The sequence below is a fragment of the Balaenoptera ricei genome, chromosome 10 (assembly GCF_028023285.1).
Source record: "Balaenoptera ricei isolate mBalRic1 chromosome 10, mBalRic1.hap2, whole genome shotgun sequence".
Classification (NCBI taxonomy): Eukaryota; Metazoa; Chordata; class Mammalia; order Artiodactyla; family Balaenopteridae; genus Balaenoptera; species Balaenoptera ricei.
In genome coordinates this window covers 59,948,021-59,970,976 of record NC_082648.1, presented here as the reverse complement: position 1 = coordinate 59,970,976, position 22,956 = coordinate 59,948,021, and the positions used below count along the sequence as shown (strand labels likewise).

Below are 22,956 nucleotides of genomic sequence, written 5' to 3'. Positions count from 1 at the left end.
GCTCTTTGTTATTATTAAAAAATAAATTAGTGTATTCAGATAACTTGCTGTTTAGTCATTCATTCAATAAATATTTACTGAGCACCTACTATATTCTGAGCCCCAGGGATAAGTAATGGACAATACAGAAATTGTTCCTGATCTCCTGAAGTTTACACTCCAAAAGGAAACTGACAGTAAGACGAACAGACAAATGAACATGCAATACAGTGAGCGGAGAGGATGAGCCGTCTCCTCTGTGGATGAAGCCATCTGCAGATGAAGAGAATTCCACAGGGGAGAGAGGAGATGGAAAGGCCCCTGAGCTGGGAGTACACTTGGCAAGTCCAAGGGCCAGCATGGAGTCCACTGTGGCTGGAGCAGCATGAGTGAGGGAGAGAGTAGTTGGAAATGAGGTCAGTGAGGCAGCCAAGGGCCCATCTTGTGTGGCTTTGGATTTCATTTTAATTGTGATGGGAATCCATTAGAGGGTTCAAAGCCTGGGAAATCTCTTAAATATCTATTAAAAAGATATCTATTAAAGAGAGATTAAAGTGATATCTATGACTGTTATTTAGATTTAAAGTAAATCTCTTACTGCATGGAGAATTGCTTTATGAACTATTTCTTTCTCAGAAAGCTCTTCAGGGGATTGGCTGAGACTCACTGATTCTCGAGAAGCTCGATATTTCTGGCTGGTACTTCTTATACTTCAGGCCCTGTACTGGTAGCTAGAAATCCTGGAATGTGTTCCCAGATTTGCACATTCCTTTTTGTGGGACTTGGCTAGGCCAATATTTTTGGCTTAACAATACCTCTTCACACTCATGTATTCAAGAAAGCATGAAGAGTGAAGAGGAAAGAGAGCAGAGCACTTACAGGAATTCTCTGGCTCGATGAAGCTTCAAGTACGAACTTGTATAAATATATTAGCATGCAGAAAAGTGTTGGGTTCTTTCCACAATTAAAAAAAATCAGTATGTTTTCCCTTGGAATATTTCCTGAAGGTTTAATGATTAGTGTAGGCAAAATTAGAGGTCAATATGACTCCATGTAAAGAAAAACAATCCCTTGGTTTTGTTTTACCCATAGGCACTTGATGACCCCAAGAGTAGCTTATTTAAAAATGTTCTGATCTCCTCACATGATTGGTCTATGGCTGAAGCATTTTCTGAATCAATCACATTGTTAATAAATAAGAGAATTACTTGGAAGTTCAGGGAAGGATACATTAATGCCTGAGTATAAATGAAGAAAGGAGCTAGAGGAGATTTCTAGGAGAAATGGTGTATCCCATGCCCAGTTTCTGGAAAAATTTCATTTGGATATTGTATCTTTAAAGATTGCATTTGGAGAGTGTACTTTCATTTCATATGGATTGAAATTAGGGTGATCCATTCTTATGGGTTGACAGTGAGGAAAATGCAGCCAGACCCTCTTGTTTCAGGAACGATGGTCTAGGTGTTAGACCACAGGTTTCCTGGGGTATCTGCTTCTTTTGCCTTCTCGCATTAAGAGAGGCCTTCCAAGTGCTCAAGGAAAATCTAAATAAGACTTTCTGTGCTTAAAAAAAATTCAAACCAGAGTCTGAGTTCTTTTCTACCTGAGCTTATTTGGGATACATTTTGTCGCTTCTTATAAAGGTATAAAATGGAAGTTTGGGATTTCCTGATAAATGACCTTTTATCGTGACTTCCTGTTATTTTATTTTCTCCTGGGAACCAGAATAGCCATGCAATTCATTCCCACTCTGTGAGGTTGAATAAACCTTTATAATTTGGAATTAGTCACTTGTGAGATCCTAATTAGCATTATGAGTAAAATGTCTATGTTTTTTCCTGACCAGTCATGGGAGAAGCCTGTGTTAAATTCTGTGTCACATTTTCTTGGCTCCTTTAGTATAAGAATCTGGTGTCTGATACAAGCATTAAATATCCCCGCCCTATTCTATTTTTTTTCTTTTTAAATTCTGTGTTGGTGGCCTCCACTTACTTCCCTACCTCTTAATCACTGTTACCCCACAGCCTAATCATACTGGCAGCCAATGTGTACCTTGTGAGCTGACCAAACAAAGTCTGATTCAGAAAGAACTCACAGGAAAGCAGGCTGGCATTTAAACTTTACACTTAAAAGCAAACAACCAGGCAAATATTCAGCACAAAAATGGAGTATCCAGTGATTCTGGGCTGGTGATTACAAAGCTCTGTTTTGTATCCTTCATTCTCTTGTTGAATATCATTGTCTGTACAAGGGCACACATCCCAATTTGGAGAGAAGGACAATAAGATTGACCTCTGAGAAATCAACTAGTAAAATCTATAGGAATGGATCAAGGAAGCAGTCATGTTTAAGTGAAGTATTTTGGAAATATTTAAAATGCAGTGAAAAGGCAATCTTGGAAGCAGGACTGAACTGTAATTACTGTAATTACAGTTTACAAATGAATACCTAGTGAATTTTGATGTCCTCTTATCTAGGGTTAGACTGTGATCACAAGAGGGGGCCTGGACTGAAGAGAGTACAGGGAAAGCAACCTGGGGGAGAAAGAATAAGGTGGTGTGTCACAGCCATATTGAGGGACAAGAGCATCTTTTGGAGGGTTTAGCTTTTGGATTCCTGGGATGGTTCTAGACTCACCAACAGCCTATCAACTCTTGGCAATGTATCTACTACCTCCTTTACTGAATTTACCATCCACTCCCTCCACCAAGAAACCATCTCTGTATGCTCTGCTTCTGTGCTGCTTTCTTATAGGAAGAGGATTTTCTTTCTTTATATTATTATTTTTTGAACTTTTGAAATTGAGGTATAGTTGATGTACAATATAATACGTTTCAGGTGATTCACAATTTTTAAAAGTCATATTCCATTTATAGATATTATAAACTATTGGCTATATTCCCTGTGCTGTACAATATATCCCTGTAGCTTATTTATTTTATGTATAGTAGTTTGTACTTCTTAATCCCTTACCCCTCTACTGCCCCTCCCCCTTCCCTCTACCCACTGATAGGCACTAGTTTGTTCTCTATATCTATGAGTCTGTTTCTTTATGGTAGAGGATTTTCTGATCTGCTTTTATATTATGCTGGGTGGCTTGATGTGTGCATTTCTCATGATAAACTAAGAAATTGACATTCTGGCTCCTGTGAGATACTTGAGGAAAGGCTGGCAAAGCTGAGCTTAGAGGGCCGCCAAGCCAAGGACCAGACCCTGGACCCCACCCAGAAGCTGGCCACTTTTTCATTTTGCTGTAATTGTTGCAAATATAAAAGGAGTATAAACACGGCAGTGAGGCTAATAAGAATTCATGAGCATCTCTAATCCATCATGGTCAGAATACACATTTTTAATTACTGCACCATTTTGCCTCGATCTTTACTTATAAACACTTAACAATAGATTTTGGTGATCCAGAGTCTATTTTCTTACACATACTTTCATGTTTTTCTTTATATGACCTTTATTGGTTATTAACTTTATGTCCAGGTAAAAATTGTGAATATTTCAGAATAAAAATATCTATAAAAAGAGGAAGAATATCGGTACCCATTCTTCATAAGCACCATATTGCTACTTCACAATGACAATTCCAAGCACATTCTTTTTTGAGCTGGAATTAACACTGCCAGTAGATATGGTGGTTTCAAAATGTCCTGCAAAGCAGGAGATGAATCATTCTCATACCAGATGCTTCCCATTCCCAGTGGGAACCTGCAGAAGGTTTTTATGAGCCAGGCTGCATAAGCACACAGGATAGGAAGCATAGAGCATTGTGTTCAAATGAAAGCATAAGAGGAATGTCGGTCTCAGGAATGCTGGAATCGGACTGGAGGACAAACGCCAAGCTTCTGCTCCTGTAAAAGGGATCATAAAATCCACAAATGAGCAACCTCAAGTTTCCTAAAATAAGAAAAAAGATTTTTGAAAATGAGAAATGCTAAAGAGTACCAGAACTTTCTCTTCACTCTGCTTAGAATGCATGACCTCATGACCTCATGCACCCACACAGCCACACCTAAGCACAGTCATAGGGAAGAGAAACTTCAGCATCATTTTTCTTGCTCCTGCTACCAGCCTTTGAGAAAATGAATTGAATATTCACAATACCATAAAAAAAGCCCCTTTAGTATAGAGTGATGGTGATAATGGGAGAATATATAAGATGAAAGAGAATGTAATCTTTTCTCTAAAACACCTGGTTTGGTTTTTCAGTACACACTCCACTGACAAATATATTGGGTAACTAGATTTTCGAAGCAAAAATACAAAGAGGAAGTTATCTTCCTTTCTGGAATGTAAACTTCAAGAGATCAGGAGTATTTCTGTGTTGCTGTTTACTGCCATATCCCCAGGGCTCAGAATATAGTAGGTAATCAATAAATATTTGTTGAAAGAATGACTAAATAGCAAGTTATCTGAATACGCTAATTTATTTTTTAATAATAACAAAGAACATCTGTTTTTGTTGACATTATAATGAGAAGATAACTTCCTTTTTATACTTTTGTTTCCAAAATCTAGTTATCTAGTTACCTAATATATGTGTGTGTGTGTGTATATATATATATATATATATATATATATATATATATATATATATATATATATATATACACACACATATATATATATTAAAATCCTCCGTGAAGGCAGGGGTTTTTATCTTATTTTGTTAAATGCAGTATTTCCAGTTCCTCGTATCATGCACGGGACATAGAAGGCATTCAAAACATTTGTTGAATGAATTATTGGGCATATCTTGTAGAGGGAAACATGATATAGTGATAAAAATATGAACCTCCTATCAGTGCCTGTTTTCTGGTTCAAGTCCCAAATGTGGGCCTGATTTGCTTGATGACCTAGAGAAAATGCCATATTTTACATAGGGTATCTGACGGTTCTATTCATGCCCTTTCCTCTACTCTGAGCACAGAGAATCTCTCTCTGTCTTTTTTCTGTGCCAGGGTCCCCCGTACTGCTATCAAAACCTAGTTTAATGTGACTGCCTTGTGGAGAGTCTTCATGATTAATCAGATTTGAAGACTCATCCTGCTCTGCCCTGTGCATTCACTGAGTGTGATAATAATTGACATGATGGCAGCATTAGGAAAACTTTATCTAAAATTATTGAGACTTATCTTCTACTCTTTCCTTCAGTTATTGTTTCTTGTGATATCCCACTCTTCATTGCCTCTCCTTCCAGACTTGGCCTTTTTCACTGGGCCTAAGAGTTATTGCTGACACTCTCTAGCCCTGCCCTACCCGCTTCCCTTCACTGTTAACTCTGTTATATGACAATTTCTCATGATCTAAGGTGGTAACTGACTCATCTTACAATCACACTACATAACCTAAGAGATAGTTGATGCAAGTGGACAGAATACTGATCTGATCATCATAAGACCTCATTTTTAGAAAGAGCTCTGCCACTAACCAGCTTTGTGAGCTTGGGCTACTCAGTCTCTCTGGGATACCCTTTTCTCATGTATAAAATGTGTGGGCTTGTCTAGATCAGTGTTTCTATAAGTAAGTGCTATAGCACTGATCCATGTATATGTCTTTCAAAAATATGTTCTGGGGTCACATGCATTTGGGAATCGCTATGTACTTTGTCATCTTCTTAAACATTTGCAAGTTAAGGTGCTGACAAGTCCCAAAATAAAGGAAATATTTTTCTTTACCCAAAAGCTGACTTTTATTGTGAGGAGAGGAAACACGTTGGTAGTTGCTTGGAAATCCATGAGGGAATCTCGGTTGAACTTTCTAGAAATCTTGGCTGTAATCGCACATCCCTTTATCTTCAATGCCAGCCGCTGTGGGTATAGAGGTAAGTAAGTCAGGATCTTGGCCTTTCATGTATTAAAAAATCAGAGGGTGGACACAAAAATCAGTGTTGTAAAGGATGGCAATTTTAGACTAAAGCTTTGTTCAAATTATAATGGGCATAAGGATTGAGAAGCAAGGAGGTCTGCCCAGAGTAGGGGCAGTGGATAAAGAAGGGGACGCTTCCGCCAGTGAGGTGCCATTTGAGCTGAGCACCAAGGGGTGGTTGCAATAATTCACTAAGTAGAGAAGGTGGGAAAGGATAGTCCAGGAAGAAGGAACAACATGCACAGAGGCATAAAAGCCCCAGGTATATACTAGGCCTGTGAAATAATTTTGTGGTTATGGAATCTAAGAGTGGAAGCTGTCTTGGGAGAGAGGAACAGGAGAAAGTTCTGGGAGATGAGTAGAGGCCTGTTTGCCATGTGCTTTAAGTGCCATTCTATGGAGTCTGAATTTATCCTTTAGGTAACAGGAAACCATCCTTAGATTGGTTTTTAATCAGGGGAATTACATGATCAATAAGTATTTTATAAAGGGAATTGCGGAAAGAAAAGAGAAAATTCTGGAGTGCTAAGATGGATAGGAGGGGGAAAATGTTGGCAAGAAAACTAATTATGGTTCTATTGAAATGGCTCAAGTAAGAGATGATAAAAAGCTGAAAAGCAAAAGGATGAGATGGAAGAAACAGGTTTGAAGGAAATGTAGGAGCTCAACACACTCCAGGAAGTGATTGGACATAAGGCAACAAAGAAAGAGGAATACAAAATGACTCTGCAGCATTTAGCTTGGGCAAATGTTGTGTGATTATAAAATTTACTGAGATAGGAACTTAGAGGAGTGAACTGTTTCATATAGATTTGAATTGGACTGAGTGTTCTAACACACAGAGTAATTTTGCTGTAAAAGCACATCCATCGAATTTTATGTTTTTGGGTTCAATAATGATTTAGCTAAAGACTATATTCTTCTTAAGGAGATTCAGCATCTACAAAAAAATCTATTCCAAACTGGAATTCAGTAGGTACTCAATATATTCTTGTCAACAAAACAGCATTGTAATCTATATATTTCTTTTGATTTTATCTCTAAACTATAAATAATCAATTCTAGGTCTATAAATCCATTTGTTTTTTCATTTAAGCAAAAACTCTCTTCTTTCAGCCATGGATAATCCTATATACATTAATGTCTCAGTAGAAGTTTGTGAAATTATTTCCATTTTCTAGGAGGAAACAGCATAGAGCACCAACAATTTTAGTGATTATTTAAATATTAAGCGATTATTTTTGAACTAATCCTAAATTTGGTCTTAACACTAGATATTATTGTCACTATTACATTAAAAATATATTATGTTTAATAGTCAGGTAATGGGATTGTTTCAAAGACACCTTTGTCAGTGTAAATTAGAAAAATATTCTTTTAGCTAATCAAATTTTTAAGAAGTCCATGCTTGCTTATTGTATAGAACTTCACAAAGATTTTAAAGAATTATTTTCCCCAACAATTTTTGAAGTATACGGTTCTTTTATTTGGGGGAAAAAGAGCTCCCTTTTAGAGGCAGGATGTGGAAACTAGCATGACCCAAACTGTTTACAGAAAAGCAGTCTACACCTCCCTGATTAGGTCAGGGAATTTTGCCTCTACCTGTGCCAGCTGCCTTCTATTAGCACGAAAAACAAATTGTACAATCTATGTTCACTGAACTATGACCACCTTCTCATTCTGAATTTTTTGTCCAAGGGGACCAGAGAATCCAGACACTGAGTTAGTGGAGAGGAGTGTTGTTAGATACAATTTGTCAGAGGAAGAGGAGTAGAGGGCCCACCTTAAAAAACAAACTGAGCTCTCAGAATGGCTACATGTTAGAGAATGAACACAATAGGGACAGTCAGAGAGTAACTCCTGAGAATTTTTTCCCTTTTACATCATAAAGAAATAAAGATAAAAACTAAATGGTCTTGTGATGGAGAGGGCAGCCTCTCCCTCCCCGCTACCCCCAGCTGCACTGCACTGAAGGCGGCTCCATGGAATTGTTTTGAAATAAACTTAGAAGCTTTGGGAGGCAGGGCCATGTTATGGTTGTTCCCACCATTCTGGGGTTAAGGATAAAAGGTTGCTGTGTCTTAAGCCTTCAGACTTTGCAGATTTCTAAATGCATCTTGTTGTATCTAGAAGAAATTTTGCACTCTTGAGAAAAGGCAGTGCAAAAATGAGTTGAGACACAATATCCCTTTATCTCAGGGCAAAACAATCTTATTTCCCTGTAGTTGAAATAGAGGCAAGGGAAGTCGGGTTGTGGTATCTGAAATCAACAACCTCCTATCGCTGTGCCATTCTCTCCCTGCTCTAGCACCACTCCCTTAACTTGGTACCTGTTTACTTTACAGAAGGCAGTTTTGGAGAAAGGATCATAAATATTCTGGCCCAGTACCCTAGGGGCCACGACAAGCAAAAGAACACACCTGCCTAGTGATAGACCTTGTGATATTTAACTGTGTGTGTTACTTTTTTAATCCACTTTAATAACTGGATTATCCACCCTCCACACCCCCAGCCCCAACTTCTTTGCTTTCTATTTCTGCTCTGAGGCCGTGAACACAGAAATCTCTGCAGGCAAATTACTCCAGAGCCATTGCAGAACAATCCTAGAAGGAACGGTTAAACTCACAGCATCTGGATTCCTGATCCTTTTCCGACATGGCAGGTGTGAGTGTCTGTATAAAATATTCTATGTTTATCTTCAACTTCGTGTCCTGGGTGAGTGTTTTTCTTGTAATTATCAATTTTATGCAAGAAAGGGTATCTTGATATAAATATCATAAATGAGAACAGACTCTGCACGAGAGAAATAGGAGAGGAGGAGAGGGTATTTTCCATTTACTTGTTTGGATGTGTTTGTTCTTTCTTTGGTTATTTCAGTAATTGAAAATGAGCCAGTGACTCAAAAAAGTGCACTTCAGGTTCTGTGGGGGTAAACATTTCATAAATGTTTTGATATTGTTACAAAACAATCACAGAGGAAAAAAAATACCCCTTAACTAAAAGACAAATCTTAGTTGTATATCATTCAGGCCTCCCTAGTTTAAGGACCCTGTGGGAAAAATCTGATTTGATTCCATTTGGAGCCTACCTCCTAAATTCTAACCTTTACCTCTGGGTTTGAAACAGGTGGATGGTGAGGTGTGATGAGAAAGACGTGAGAAGAGGATCATTTTCAGAGATCCGAAGAAGAAACAATGGTCATGCTAAACTTTAAAGAGTAACAGTAAAATTACTTAATCATGGAAAGATTAAACTAAGGCACTAGTTTTGTATCAGAAATTTAAAGTTAGTATTTTGATGTGTCATTGCCCCATCTTTTAATCAACAGGGTTTGTGTTTTAGCCAGCTCTTACGTTTCTCTTGAAAGTCTGCAGACATAAGAAATAACAAATAAATTGATAAGCAAAATCTAACATTGGAAAGTTGAAAAATGAAATATGGAAAGGCAAAATGGTTAAGGGATGTTGGATGTTGGGATGTTGGAAAATTGATGTTATCATTTGTAATATAAATGATGCAATTAAAGATTGTTCAAAAGTAAGTCAATAGAAATAGCCCAAAATACTTAAATGAAAAAATTATTTTGTGTACTGGATTAAAAAATGGCTTATGCAGTATAAGCAGGAGAAAGTTCTGGTTTTGTTTTTTTACCTGGTTATCTTTAGTAAATAGGCAGCTGGTATCAACATGTTGGTAAATTTCTGTCCTGTTAAAATAATGATGTACCTAGCTAAACTTAAATAGATGAATATAGTCTTATTGTCTAGAATGACTTTCCATTCAATGTCAGTAGCCCTAATGAGTACAAGTGATATATATTGGTAAAGAAAATAAGTAAGTGAGACTATAAATGAATAAAATAAAATAAGAAAGGTTTGTTCTTTGTACTTCCTCTTTTCCTTAGAAGAATGGGCTGCTTTTGCAAATACTAAATGAAGCTCATGAATATATGCCAGATTTTTAAAGTTTGTTCTGATAAATTTCTTCCCTTGAAATATTTAAAATTGGTTAAACATTGAGATTAGAATATAAACAAAGAAATTCCTATGTACTTTGGTTGGTTTTGCTTTTAACTTTTTATTGTGGAGGACCTCAAACATTCACAAAATAGAAAAGGATAATCAACCCCATCATCCAGCCCCAAAAGCCATGAAACCATGGCCAATCTTTCCCGGTCCATATTCTCATCCACTTTCCCCACCCCATATTATTTTGAAGCAAATCCTGGATATACTATTTCATCTGTAAATACTTTAGTGTATATTTCTAAAAGACAAATAATTCTTTTTTTGAAAAAATGCACCCACAATGTCATCACACTAAAAACTTAATAAGAATTTTAAAATTGATTATCAAGTATCTATCCAGGGTTCAAATTTCCAGTTGCCTCACAAATGTTCCTCTTTGAATCCAAATACAAACAAGGTCCACGCATTGTGATTGATTGGTTGATATATCTTTTATGTCAACTTTCATCTTTAGGTTCTCCATCCATCTTCATCTTTCCCCCACCCTGGAAGTTTTATGTACTTGTGTGTTTGGTTTGTCCTATTGCATTTTCTGTGATCTGGATTTTGCTATTTGAATACCCATGGTATAGTTTAACCTGTTCCCTTGTCTTCTGTGTTATCTCTAACTTAGTAGTTGCACTTGGCAGTTTGATAAGATTCAGGATATTATTTTGGGGGATGGGGCACAACTAGCTTATAAGTGATATTTTGTTCTTTCATCAAGAGGTGTATACTGTCTGACCATCTCACTTTTTGTGATGTTAGTAGCTATTGATGCTTAAGAACCTCAACCCATCAGTTCACTGAGTTTCAAACTGGTGACATACTATTTCTATCATTTTCTTCATTTACTAGCTGGAATACTTTCAATAAGGAGAGAGTTAGCATTTACTAATTGGTTACCATTAGTGCCCAGTTTTTATTTTTTAAGAAAGGCAGCATAGGGGCTTCCCTGGTGGCGCAGTGGTTGAGACTCCGCCTGCCAATACAGGGGACACGGGTTCGAGCCCTGGTCTGGGAAGATCCCACATGCTGCAGAGCAACTGGGCCCGTGAGCCACAATTACTGAGCCTGCGCGTCTGGAGCCTGTGCTCCGCAACAAGAGAGGCCGCGATAGTGAGAGGTCCACGCACCGCGATGAAGAGTGGCCCCTGCTCGCCGCAACTAGAGAAAGCCCTGGCACAGAAACGAAAATCCAACACAGCCAAAAATAAAAAATAAATAAATTAATTAATTAAAAAAAAAAAAAAAAAGAAAGGCAGCATAAATGTTTCTTACTCTTTACTCAGCAGATTTCAAAGTGATAAGTTTATTTTCTGGTATCATACAACAGTGATAAGCAAGTATTTCTTTAACTATTCTTATGAAATAATAGATTTAAATACCATCACAGTTCTTATCCTCGTTGATGTGCAATTTATTCCATTTTTGGTCAGTGGGAGAGTCTTCAAGTTGGCTCCTGAGTCCTTTTGACCTGACCCTAATAACTTTGATAACTTCTTCACTATTTGGGATGATAAGATGTTCCAGGCTCACTTCCCTATTTCCTGCCCCAGACCTGGAATTAGCATTTCTCCAAGAAGTCTTGATATCTGTTTCTAAAAACCTGCAACCATTGTCTCTTTATGATGCAGAATATATATGAGCCATTTAAACAAGCCGAAATATAAATATGCTAATAAATGCATGGCTTCTACTTTAATAACGTCTCAAAGTCTTCAAACTAGTAACAATCCTCAAATTATGAAAGAGTCAAAATATATCCATGTTGTATAAAAACAGCATACAAAGTGTTGATGGCTGTTTAAAATACATCAAAGGTCAGTATTTCATTAAATAGCTAATGAATAGCTATTCAATAGCTAATAGGAATTTGAAACAGATCTGAATTTTAAACTGAAATGAAAAAAAAGACAGTCTAGGAAAGGGGTATGTTATAGGTTCAGGATTATAAATTTGATATAAGAGTACAAGGTGAGTTGTAGACATCTGTACAATACTGTACCCAGACATTGTTACTGCTTTCCTGGAGAGCTCTGATTATTTTATGGTTACCGTTATCTCTGTTTTTCTGATAATGAAGTCTTTCTGATTCTATGGATTTCAGTTAGATATTTCTAACTTCCCTTAAAAGGCCTTGTTCTTCCCATCAGCATAGTGATGGGACCTATAATCTTTATATGAGACATCTTGAGTAAGAGCAACAGTTGTAAAGACCAGTGATAACGTCTCAGCCAACAGGTGACATCAATATTTTCATTCACAAGCTAGAGCAGGAGGAGTCTGTGAGGTTAGGGAACCATCCCTATTTCTACTCTCCCCTCTACTCCCAGCCCAGAGTTCTCAGCTGGAATTTTATAATCCTTCATAGGAAATTAGCAATTTGTCACATTTCGAATGTTTACTTAAGCAAATATTTTACGGTCCCACTGATGTGGTTTTCTTGTAGGCATCCATGGCCTTATGTTTTCAAATGAATTCTTTCTGGTGTAACTTTCGAGAAACTAAGCCTTTGCAAAGTAGGGCCAGATGTTGGAATATCTCTAAGATATGCATATGGTCATTTAAGCTAAACATACCAGTTTCTTTTGTGAGAGAACTTGAGATATGCCACCTAAATATGCAGTGATTTCTATTTGTTAGAATTAGTAATTGAAGAAAAACGTGAGAAAGTAAAAATCATTCCTAATCACTCATGCTAGAGTTTGATGCAAATTAGAGTGAATTAGAGGTGCGGTAGATAATAGGTAAATCATAGGTGCAAAACCTATTTCTCTGAGTCTTGTGTCAAAACAGATAAACTGCCCACATTTTCTTACGCTCCTCTTAGATAAGTCAAGCATGGGAGTGTTGTGGATGCTTGGAGTGTCTTAGGGGTCTGGGTAAGCATGGAACACAGGGCCTTTAGCCCACAGATACAGTGGAACCATTGCCAGAGGCAGAGAGCTGTGGAAGGGCTGGCTCTTTATGAAGGAAAGCAGAGTGATGTAACATTACCAAACCCAAATGGGGGAAGGTGAGAAGGAGGAGCCAAGTTGTAAAGCCAAAGGTGTTAGCAACTGAAGGAAGCCAACACATGAAGAGTTTTGAAGAGAGCACAAGGAAGTCAGGAATTGAGAGAGTTCAGGAACCAGCATTTCAATGTCATCGTTGTATTTTATATGGTACCTGGGACACTAGATTGGTTGTGCCGAGCGCAATGAAGAGAGTTGAAGCAGAGCAGACATAACTATGAGACAGGATAACTGAAAACTAGGGTGCAATTATATTTCATTCTGATTGAAGAAATCCCCCAAGATAGACTTGACTATGGCTGAAATGTGTGAACTTTGTAAATACAGTGGTTGCCTGCCCCTATGCAGTCAGCTTGGAACTTAAACAGTGACAAAGACACTGGAGCCCAGAGGCTAAGAGATGAACCTCAGCTCCTTCACCACCAGCTGTGTGGCCCTGGGGAAATTGGTTAACCTCTCTGTGCTTTATAGTTCCTTATCTGTAAAATCGGGATAGTAGTAATATCTACTTCATGGGTTGTTGTGAAGTTTAGATGGGTTAATACATATAAAGAACTCAGAATAATGCTAAATAAATGTTTAAGAAACAGACGTTTCAGCCATCATTGTACAGGCTTTTTTATGAGTCAGGAGTATGAAACCACTCTGCAGAGTGATGAGTAAATTCCAATTTGGATTTTGAAACAGAGGAAGAAATAAATGGCAAGAATTATGATAAGACAGAAATTCTTCTATCATAAATTAGAAGAATGGAAAGTTGATTTTGAAGAAACAGGCAGACTGAGATTCAAATCCTGAATCTACATTGCCTTGTGGCCTGGAACATGTTCCTTGATTTTTCTTTGCCTCAGTCCCTGCACTTGTTAAACGAGGATGGTAATTTTACGCAGCAGGATCAATGGTGAAGTTTAACTAAGATACTTTATGAAAGCCTGTGACCAAGGACTGACACACAATAATAATTCAATTAATGCTGTTTTCCCAGTTCCAACAATCATATTGCTTTTTAATTTAAAAATATTGGAATCCGGTGTGATAGTATTTTAGTCCTACTCTTTTCCTCCTCTGGCCTCGTGGGGCAAGGAATCTGTGTGGCTGGAGGGAGATGCTCTGAGTCTGGCCTCCACTTTGGGTACTTATCTCAAAATACAGTCACACTGGGGATTAGGGTTTCAACATATGAATTTAGGGGCACATAATTCAGTCCATAGCATATTCATAAGCAAACATCAATTACATAATTTCTTAGAATGCTGGCTCAGACCAACTGCATCCTAATTTCATAAAAAGAAGGATGTCCCATGAGAGCTGAGTGGCAACAACAGTGACTTTCTTCAAAGAGAAACCAGAAAAGGGTAGTGGGGTGTAGGCCTAGTAAGGTTCTGCAGTGTCCACTGATGGCTAACCTGGGGGCCTAACATACCAGCTAATTTCCTTTTACAACCTTATCAACAGAAAGAAGGACATACCTAGATGCTTATTTCTTAATTCATACTCCAAATTATTTAAAACATTATAAAAAGATCAGGGGCAAACCCTTAAAGCCAAACTGGAGAAAGGGCTCAAAGAACAATTATGATGATCAATCTTGTAACAACTGGGATAAAACAGGTTAGTACCAATCATGGCTCTAGACTGATTGTTCCTGATAGAAAACCAATTACTTTTAATTAATTTAATTAGCAAATTATGATACAGTTCTTAAAATATTCTCATCGATAGTTTTATAAAAACATCAGATTAAGATGATAATCATAATAGCTATTCAGATAATGTTATTTTCATTTAAAGCTGAAAGCCAGAGTGACTATTAAGACAAACAATGTAAATCTACCTATGAAAGGAGAAAAAAGAGAAAGAAAAATATCAGTGAACAAATTGGAATAACAAAAAATCCAACTGTTATAAAATTACTGAAAATCACAGAGGGTCTCATCATTTGATATAAATTCTTGCAGGTTTATTTATTAACAAAGAACCACTAAAATAGCATTTATCTCCATCTGCAAATGAAATTAGGATTTAGTGGAAAAGAGGAAAAGAAATAAGGAGAGTTTTCAGGCTCTTAAGCTGTTTATTCAAAGATTTGCAGTTTATAGTGTGTGCGTGTGCACACCTATAAGATAATTAAATTGTATAGGTTATTTGGTGATTTGGCAAAGAGCTCTTTGGTAAAAAGCTTTGGTTTTCCATTGCATTTGTTGTTTTGCAGGAGTTGAAGCATGTAGTAAGGGTGGGGCTAGATTAGGAGTGGTGCTGGATTTTTACCATGTGACCGTTGTTATCTCTTGGGATTCCAGTTTCTTTAATCTGAAATGAAGGGCTTGAACCTAGATGAATTTTGAGATCTTTTAGGGAGCATAGGTTCAGCTGCTGTTTGCACTGCCTATTCCTTTCACAAAGCCCCGACTCTACTCCCAAAGCAAACGTAATGAGAAGCCGTTAAGTGAAACTGCTGTTTGGGGGTTTTGGGCATATGGCCCAACCATGCATGAAAGCAATGATACTACAAAGTCATGGGGTTTGGAGGACTCAGGCATTTCTCTGTCAGAGAACCCTCAGGCCAGAATAGTCTAGAAACTCCTCCAAGGTCTACTGCTGTGTCTGGTATGTTACCAAGCTTGTTCTCAACATCTCTATCTAATAATAGATCTTGGATTTTTTTTTTTTTTTTTTTTGAGGCCGCAACATCTATACCTTAAAAAACAAAACAAAGCTGAAAGACAAGGTTTTTTTCTTACATTAAAGTAAAATGTGTTTCACATTTTATGTGTTGGTCTTGGTCCAAATTAAATAATCTGGTAAAGTCATTAAAGGAATTTAAGACTTTAAATACTGTTCCTCATTGTTCCTCTTCTCTGGGTAAGCTTTACTACCTAAAAGAGCTTATTTTTAAAAGAGCTTATTTGGGTTCAAAAAGTGTCATAAACCCTTGTTGCTTAACTGCAAATTTTGTCAAATGTTCTGCTGTTCCCTGTACATCCTGACTTCTTGAATCTTGAAGGAACGTTTGGTGATTAATCAGTTATTCCCTTCCGTTATGGTCTAAGACAGCTTCTCAAAGACAAACCCAGAGGCCCAATAAGGATATTTTGTCTTTAAACTGTTATTACCTATCTTTTATATGTTAATATCTAGCAGAAACGCAGTTAAGAGTTGAAACATGGAAAACCATCTTTCCCCTCCCCTGCAGTGGATGGAAAACAGATTATTCTTATCAAACTTTCCAATTACAACAGAACATTTTAGCAATTATCTACACATAAATATGCCTCATTTATGTCTTTTAGGTTGTAATGGTAGAATTAATGATAAACCATTGTTACCAGATGGCTAGAGGTGTGTGGAATTAGAGTTGTAGTTTATCTTAGGCGTACTCTAACATTTTTTTCTTTTTTCTGCAGCTATGTGGTACCTCAATCCTGGCAGTAGCAATTTGGCTACGAGTAGGCAAAGACGGTCGAGAGGTAAGTAAATACGAGTTTCTCCGCTGCCAAAGTAGTTTATTTCTCTTATAATGATGAAAGTAATGACAGTAATAATAATAATAAAATATTTCTATAGCATTTCCTTAACTGACTCATGTAATCATTTGTGCTGATCTGTGATTTTATAATTTAATTAAATTTAATCAAAATTACTCACTATGTGCCTGACACTGTGCTAGGCATTGATCAATCCTTCTAGAGAATGGAGAAGATGTTATTCCCCAAATAGGAAGATTGCAATGAAGGAGGAGATGGGAAGGGGCCAAAGCAGAAATTAGCCTCCTTCGTTATTTGCTGAAGTGCAGCCTGAAGTTATCTAGAGGATATAGACCACCTTGCCTCCCCACCAAGAGCAATTTTTGTACAAGGTATTGACAATAATTTGGCTGATTCTCAAGGTGGGGTAGTGATCCAAAAGAAAAGAAGGTGAGAAGTTCTCTTGGAGAAGAAGAATTTGAATCTGTGTTTTAAAGGCAGCAAAGTACAAAGATAGTTGGTAATTACTTGGGGCACATGGTATTGAGGGTAACCCCTTGTAACAGTAAGATGCCGGTCACACTGGTGTAACTCAGCAGTTGACTGGCGATGTCCAGCCTCCTGACACCAAGATAAGATTAGCATGATCCCCTGTGCCCCACCGCACACTGTTCCATGGGTGGCAAAGGTCTTACCAAGATTTCTGCGGTTCTGGAGGAAGTTTAGTTCCTACAATTAATTCTAGCTCTGGTCTTTGGATTCCACACACACTGTCTCTGTTCTGTACCACAGTGTCACAAGTGTGGAAAGAGTGTGTGTGTGTGGGGTGGGAGAAGGGTGAGCATGTGGGAGGGTTGGTCTGTCAGTTTCACTTAACACGGTGCCTGGCACCATTTCCTGGCTCCCCTCTTCCATTCTCCCAGCTCGCTTCTTCCCAGGGGCGTTACACCCCGCAAGTTACGATTCTTATCTCACGCAGGGCAGTTACCTTGTTCTTTGTTATCTGGGCTCTTGCCACTATTCAGGCTCACATGTACTCCTAGGGCCCTTTCAAAGTGTTTGCCTAAATGAAGTTCCCCCTCTCTAAGAGGAATGTTGATTCCTATTTAATAATTATTAAGATATTATTAAAACAGAAATTAAGGTAATGCATTTCCTATTAAAACTTATACCACGGTGCAGTTACATGCCATTGGACATAGCCTAGTTGAAAGAAATATTAAAAGCAAAAGCAAATTGACATCTGTTCTGATTCCCTTTTTAAAAGGATTGGTGTTTTTGGACTTTTTTTTCTTGCTCTCTCACTCTGTTTCTCTCCTTCTTTTCCTTCTTTCTTTCCTTCCTTTTTTCCCTTCCTTCTCTCCTTCCCTCTCTCTCTTTCTTTTCCCTTTCCTTTCCTTTTTCCCTTTCCCTTTCTTTTATTTTCTCTTCTCTTCTTTCCTTTCTTTTATTTTCTCTTCTCTCTTTCCTTTTCTTTTCTTTTCCTTAAAATTTGCTTTCTACCATTAGAGAACCCAGAGAGTCACAGTGGCAATTCGCTGCCTCTTCATTCTGTGCCTCACCATGGTGAAGAAATTGAATGGGGGATAGGTGTGGCGATAGTTGGTAACATTCTAGTCCATCAGGATTTCATTTGTTGTTTTATAGTGATATAAATATATCTGTGACTTCTTGATGCCCTTGGACTCTGGGATTTGAGTCGTAGAGGAGTATTTGAAGATTCTTAGAATCATTTAGAAACTGATGTTTGACTTTGGGGCTCATAATTAAGCACAGAGATTAAAAGCTATTGATTTAGAGGGTGCTTTGGCCTTTTTAAGATGTGTATGCAGCCTGTATTCTATTTTTAAATTTTATTTTATTTGTTTGATATGGGAACATTTTACTTCCCCCCAGTGCTTCTGGTAAACAAACTTGGTGTTGAGCCTAAGAAATCACACACATTGAATGTATTAAAAAACTGTTGTCCTTGAGAGGGTGTTACTGTGAATCTGGGGATAAGAATGACTTAATAGAGCTAGGCAGCATCTTTAGTTACATTTTGACTCTTGTGCTCTGTAAGCCTCTAACCCTAAACAAAAGTCAGTATCTTCCAGGACGATTTTAACCAGCTTGACTTACGTGAAATTGGCTTGATTTATTTTTATTCAAAGTCAGTGACAAAGAATCAAGACTGTGCAGAAAACTGAATTTTACTAGTGGAAAAACAGAGGAAAAAGTTTTAGAAGGAGAAACCTGAGTGCAAACACAGAAAACAAGGATGTCACGATGTCTTTATGCACATCTTTTAGCAAAGCTTTTGGTGCTAAAGTGTCTCCTTAGGGATGCCTTGTTCTCCATCAGGATGAACTCAGCCCTGCATGAGGCAAAATGTATGCACAACCATCCTTGTCCCAGGAGATCCTTTATAATCCAAAGAGGACCCTGAGCCCTCTTCTTCAAAGTTCAGCCATGTCCCTTCCTGTAGAAATTCTCCCCTTGTTCTAAGACACACACAGACAGTGTTCATCCAAGACAGCTTTTAAAACTCTCCTGTCTCTCCCCCAGAACAAATACCTGAACTCAGATTTCTATTTCTTTTCTGAATAAGAACAGCCACTTGTTGAGCTGGACTTGAAACAGTGATCCTCAGGTAGCCAACACATTGCTTTCTGGCCACTCTGGCAGTGGGTCACTCTGCCCAGATCAGTCTCAGAGAAGTGCCTCATTACCTGCCAAATAAGTGCTGGCCGCACTATCCAGGTCTCACTGGTAGATATTTGACCTATTGTTTCTATATCTGGACTGACTAACCAAGTCTTCATAACTCAGCCATTGAGGCTTAAACTGTCTTAGATACCTTAGGGTTTTCCTGCATTGGCCACAATGTACTAGTGAAGCAGTCTTTTGATGGTGAGTAGATAGAACGGGGTTTCTAATGCTGCTTTTTTAGGGTTTTTTTGGTCATTATCTCTTTTGACTCAGTTACCATGCCTGTTTATTAACGAAACTGATTTCTTAGCTCCAATCTTAACAAGCAAACCAACAACAACAACAACAAAAAACAGAAAACCTGAAAAAGAGACAAAAAGAAAATCTTTAGGACATAACCCAGCTTTCTAAATATGTAAATCGAAACATTATCTGTAAGCATAGACCCTTAGAGACAAAGGAAGCCTTAGGTATCACAGAGGCTGACCTAATTCCCTTTATAAGTGAGAAACTGGAGCCCAGTAGGGTTAGTTGACTGTTCTATGGTTAGAAACTTAGTTATTTATAAAGATTCTGACTGGAATATAGATTTTGGGTTTTAGTGCTCTTACAACTTTAGCATATTCCTTCCTCCTGATTATCAAATAAAGGTTTTGTCTAGGCTATGAGTTGATTTAAAAAGTCTTTAAAAATGTAAAGATCATGAATAGTAGTGTGTGTTTGTTTGCTTGTTTTGTTTTTTATTTTGGTATTTCCTGTTAAAGGAGCTGGTCTACATGCTGTGCAGCAGATTCCAAGAGGCAGTCTCTGAGCTAGTGTAAGACCTAGTGGTCTACCTAGAAATAGCCCAGTAGATAGAGGTCATAAGAAGTAGATGGGCTACACATAGCACTCGAATATAACAGAGGCACAAGGTTTCACTTTTTAATTGTGATTTACTTCTGGACATATCTGTAGAGCAAGAGATAGATTGAGGCTAGGTGTTATGAAAGTGATGAAGAGTATACATGTGGGGGAGAGAAGAACCAAATTATGCAGAATGGGTAGCCCAACCCATCATAATGGGCCCTAGGATATTTTCCTCAATATCCCATTACTAAATAGTCAGTCAAAATAAAGAATCTCTGGAAGACTCTATAGACTATATACTTCCTGGGAACAAGGAGATAGACTTGATATGGAATATTAGAAACTAGACTTATTTTATTTTCTTAGTTTAAATTTTTGTTTGTTTTGGCAAATGTATAGACCTATGTAATCACTATTACAATCAAAATGCAAAGCATTTTTATTAACTCATAAAAGTTCCTTCATATCCCTTTGCAGTCAGTTCCTTCTTTCCTTCATACTCTGCTCAAAGGCCACACTGCTCTGATTTCTATCATCATAGCTTAGATTTACCTATTCTTCTTTATTTATTTCCCAAATGGATACTTTTTAAAATTGAAATATAGTTGATTTACAATGTTGTGTTAATTTCTGCTGTACAGCAAAGTGACTCAGTCATGCATATATATTCTTTTTCATATTCTTTTCCATTCTGATTTATCACAGAATACTGAATATAGTTCCCTTTGCTATACAGTAGGACCTAGTTGTTTATCTATTCTATAGATAATAGTTTACATCTGCTAATCCCACACTCCCAGTCCTTCCCTTCTCCACCCTCCTCCCCCTTGGCAACCACAAGTCTGTTCTCTATGAGTCTGTTTCTGTTCCATAAAAGTTCATTTGTGTCATATTTTAGATTCCACATATGTTATGTCATATGGTATTTCTCTTTCTCTTTCTGACTTACTTCACTTAATATGATAATCTCTAGGTCCATGCATGTTGCTGCAAATAGCATTATTTCATTCTTTTTGATGGCTGAGTAATATTCCATTGTGTGTGTACACACACACACACACACACACACACACACACACACTACATCGTCTTTATCCATTCATCTGTCAATGGACATTTAGGTTGTTTCCATGTTTTGGCTATTGTACATAGTGCTGCTATGAATGTAGGGGTGCATATATCTTTTTGAATTGTAGTTTTGTCCAGATATATGCCCAGGAGTGGGATTGCTGGATCATATGACAACTCTATTTTTAGTTTTTTGAGGGACCTCCATACTGTTTACCATAGTAACTGCACCAACTTACATTCCCACCAACAGTGTAGGAGGGTTCCCTTTTCTCCATACCCTCTCTGGCATTTGTTTTTTTGTAGACTTTCTAATGATGACCATTCTGACCTGTGTGAGATGGTACCTCATTGTAGTTTTGATTCACATTTCTCTAATAATTAGCAATGTTGAACATCCTTTCATGTGCCTGTTAGGCATCTGTATGTCTTCTTTGAAGAAATGTCTATTTAGCTCTTCTGCCCATTTTTTGATTGGGTTGTTTGTATTTTTTGTTGTTGAGTTGCATGAGCTGTTTGTATATTTTGGAAATTAATCCCTTGTGAGTCGCATGGTCTGCAATATTTTCTTCCATTCCATAGGTTGTCTTTTCATTTTGTTTATGGTTTCCTTTGCTATGCAAAAGCTTGTAAGTTTGATTAGGACCAATTTGTTTATTTTTGCATAGATTTACCTATTCTTGAATGCCATATGAGTGGAATCATACAGCAATCACCCTTTTGAATATGGTTTATTTAGCTCAGTGTAATGTTTTTGAGATTCACTCATATTGTTGAGTCTATCTGTTTGAGGAACTTAGGCTTTATAATTTAAATAATTAAACTGCCATAAAAACATGCTTTATGATGCTACCTTCAGGTATAGAACACAAAATATGCAAATCAAAGATCACATCATGGGTGAAACTACCAGTCCTTCTAAGCTTTTTAGAATAATTGGTGTTTTAAAAGCCTATTTCATTTCTTCCATCCAACGTCCAATATATCATCTTCAAAAAATATAAAATTGGAAACATTATCTGGACAAATAATACCTCAATAGAATAGAATGTAAGTGCCTTGAAGGCAGGAATTTTTGCTTGTTTACATCCTTGAGGTATCTCAAGGTCCTAGAACAGGGCCTGGCACAACAGTAGGTACCCAGTGGATATTTGTGGAATAAAAAACATCAAGAAAAGGGATTTTCTGTCACTGATCTTTTTCATTTTCAGATTCTCAGTCCTGGGGATGCTACCATTAACCCCTATATTGCTGTGAATATCTTGATTGCTGTGGGTGCTATCATCATGATTCTGGGTTTCCTGGGATGCTTTGGAGCCATGAAAGAAAACCAGTTCATGCTTGTTTTGGTGAGTTTTCCCAAAAAATCCCAATACCCAACCTTCAGACTTTAAGGATTATCTCCCATCCCCATTGTCTGTCAAAAGGACTTGCCAAGACTGATGACACTCTCTCACTTTTGTTTAGAGGATTTGGTTGTGGAAACTAATATATTTATCTTAGATTAGAGGATACTGTGAGAGAAGACAAATTTTAGTTATTCATTCAGTCATTCATTCAATTACTAAGTACCTGCTATGTGCCAGATACTGTGCTAAAAGATACATAGATATGAGAACAATTAGAACCCATTAGGGAAGATTGACAAGTAAACAATTAGCAACAGTGAAGGTGGCCCAAGAAGAGAAGGGCAAGGATAGAGAAGGGAACTTTCAAGCCAGAAGCAGAAGTGAATAAGGTGTTTGTATGGGTGAGGGTGTGATGAGCTTTCCAGGGAGAGGACCTGGCAGTACAATGCTAACATGTTTGGGGAACTGCAAAGCCTTGGGTATGGCTAGAGAGTGCAAGGGCTATTTTCAGTAAATAATGGAAGATGGGTCTGGGTGTGGGCTACAGTCAAATCACAGTCCCTGCTACGAAAATTGTAAGGGTGTGAGATAATCAAATTTGTCCCTTAGAATGCGTCAAGGATAGATTGGGTTGGGATAACCCACAGATATTCACTTT

The 22,956-nt window shown here is 37.6% G+C and overlaps 1 protein-coding gene across 20 annotated transcripts in view; it reads left to right on the top strand.

Moving 5' to 3' along the window:
- The window catches only part of TSPAN8 (tetraspanin 8), a 253,327-nt gene that overhangs the window by 209,599 nt on the left and 20,772 nt on the right, over positions 1–22,956 (top strand). For 11 of the 20 annotated variants that reach the window (XM_059936509.1, XM_059936508.1, XM_059936520.1 and 8 more), the window contains 2 exons: positions 16,282–16,344; positions 22,161–22,298. In XM_059936509.1, the coding sequence (XP_059792492.1) occupies positions 16,282–16,344; positions 22,161–22,298 (201 nt within the window). Of the gene's footprint in view, positions 1–5,670; positions 5,810–8,365; positions 8,569–16,281; positions 16,345–22,160; positions 22,299–22,956 lie in introns of all 20 variants that reach the window. The other 9 variants (XM_059936514.1, XM_059936510.1, XM_059936511.1 and 6 more) reach the window with 4 other exon arrangements.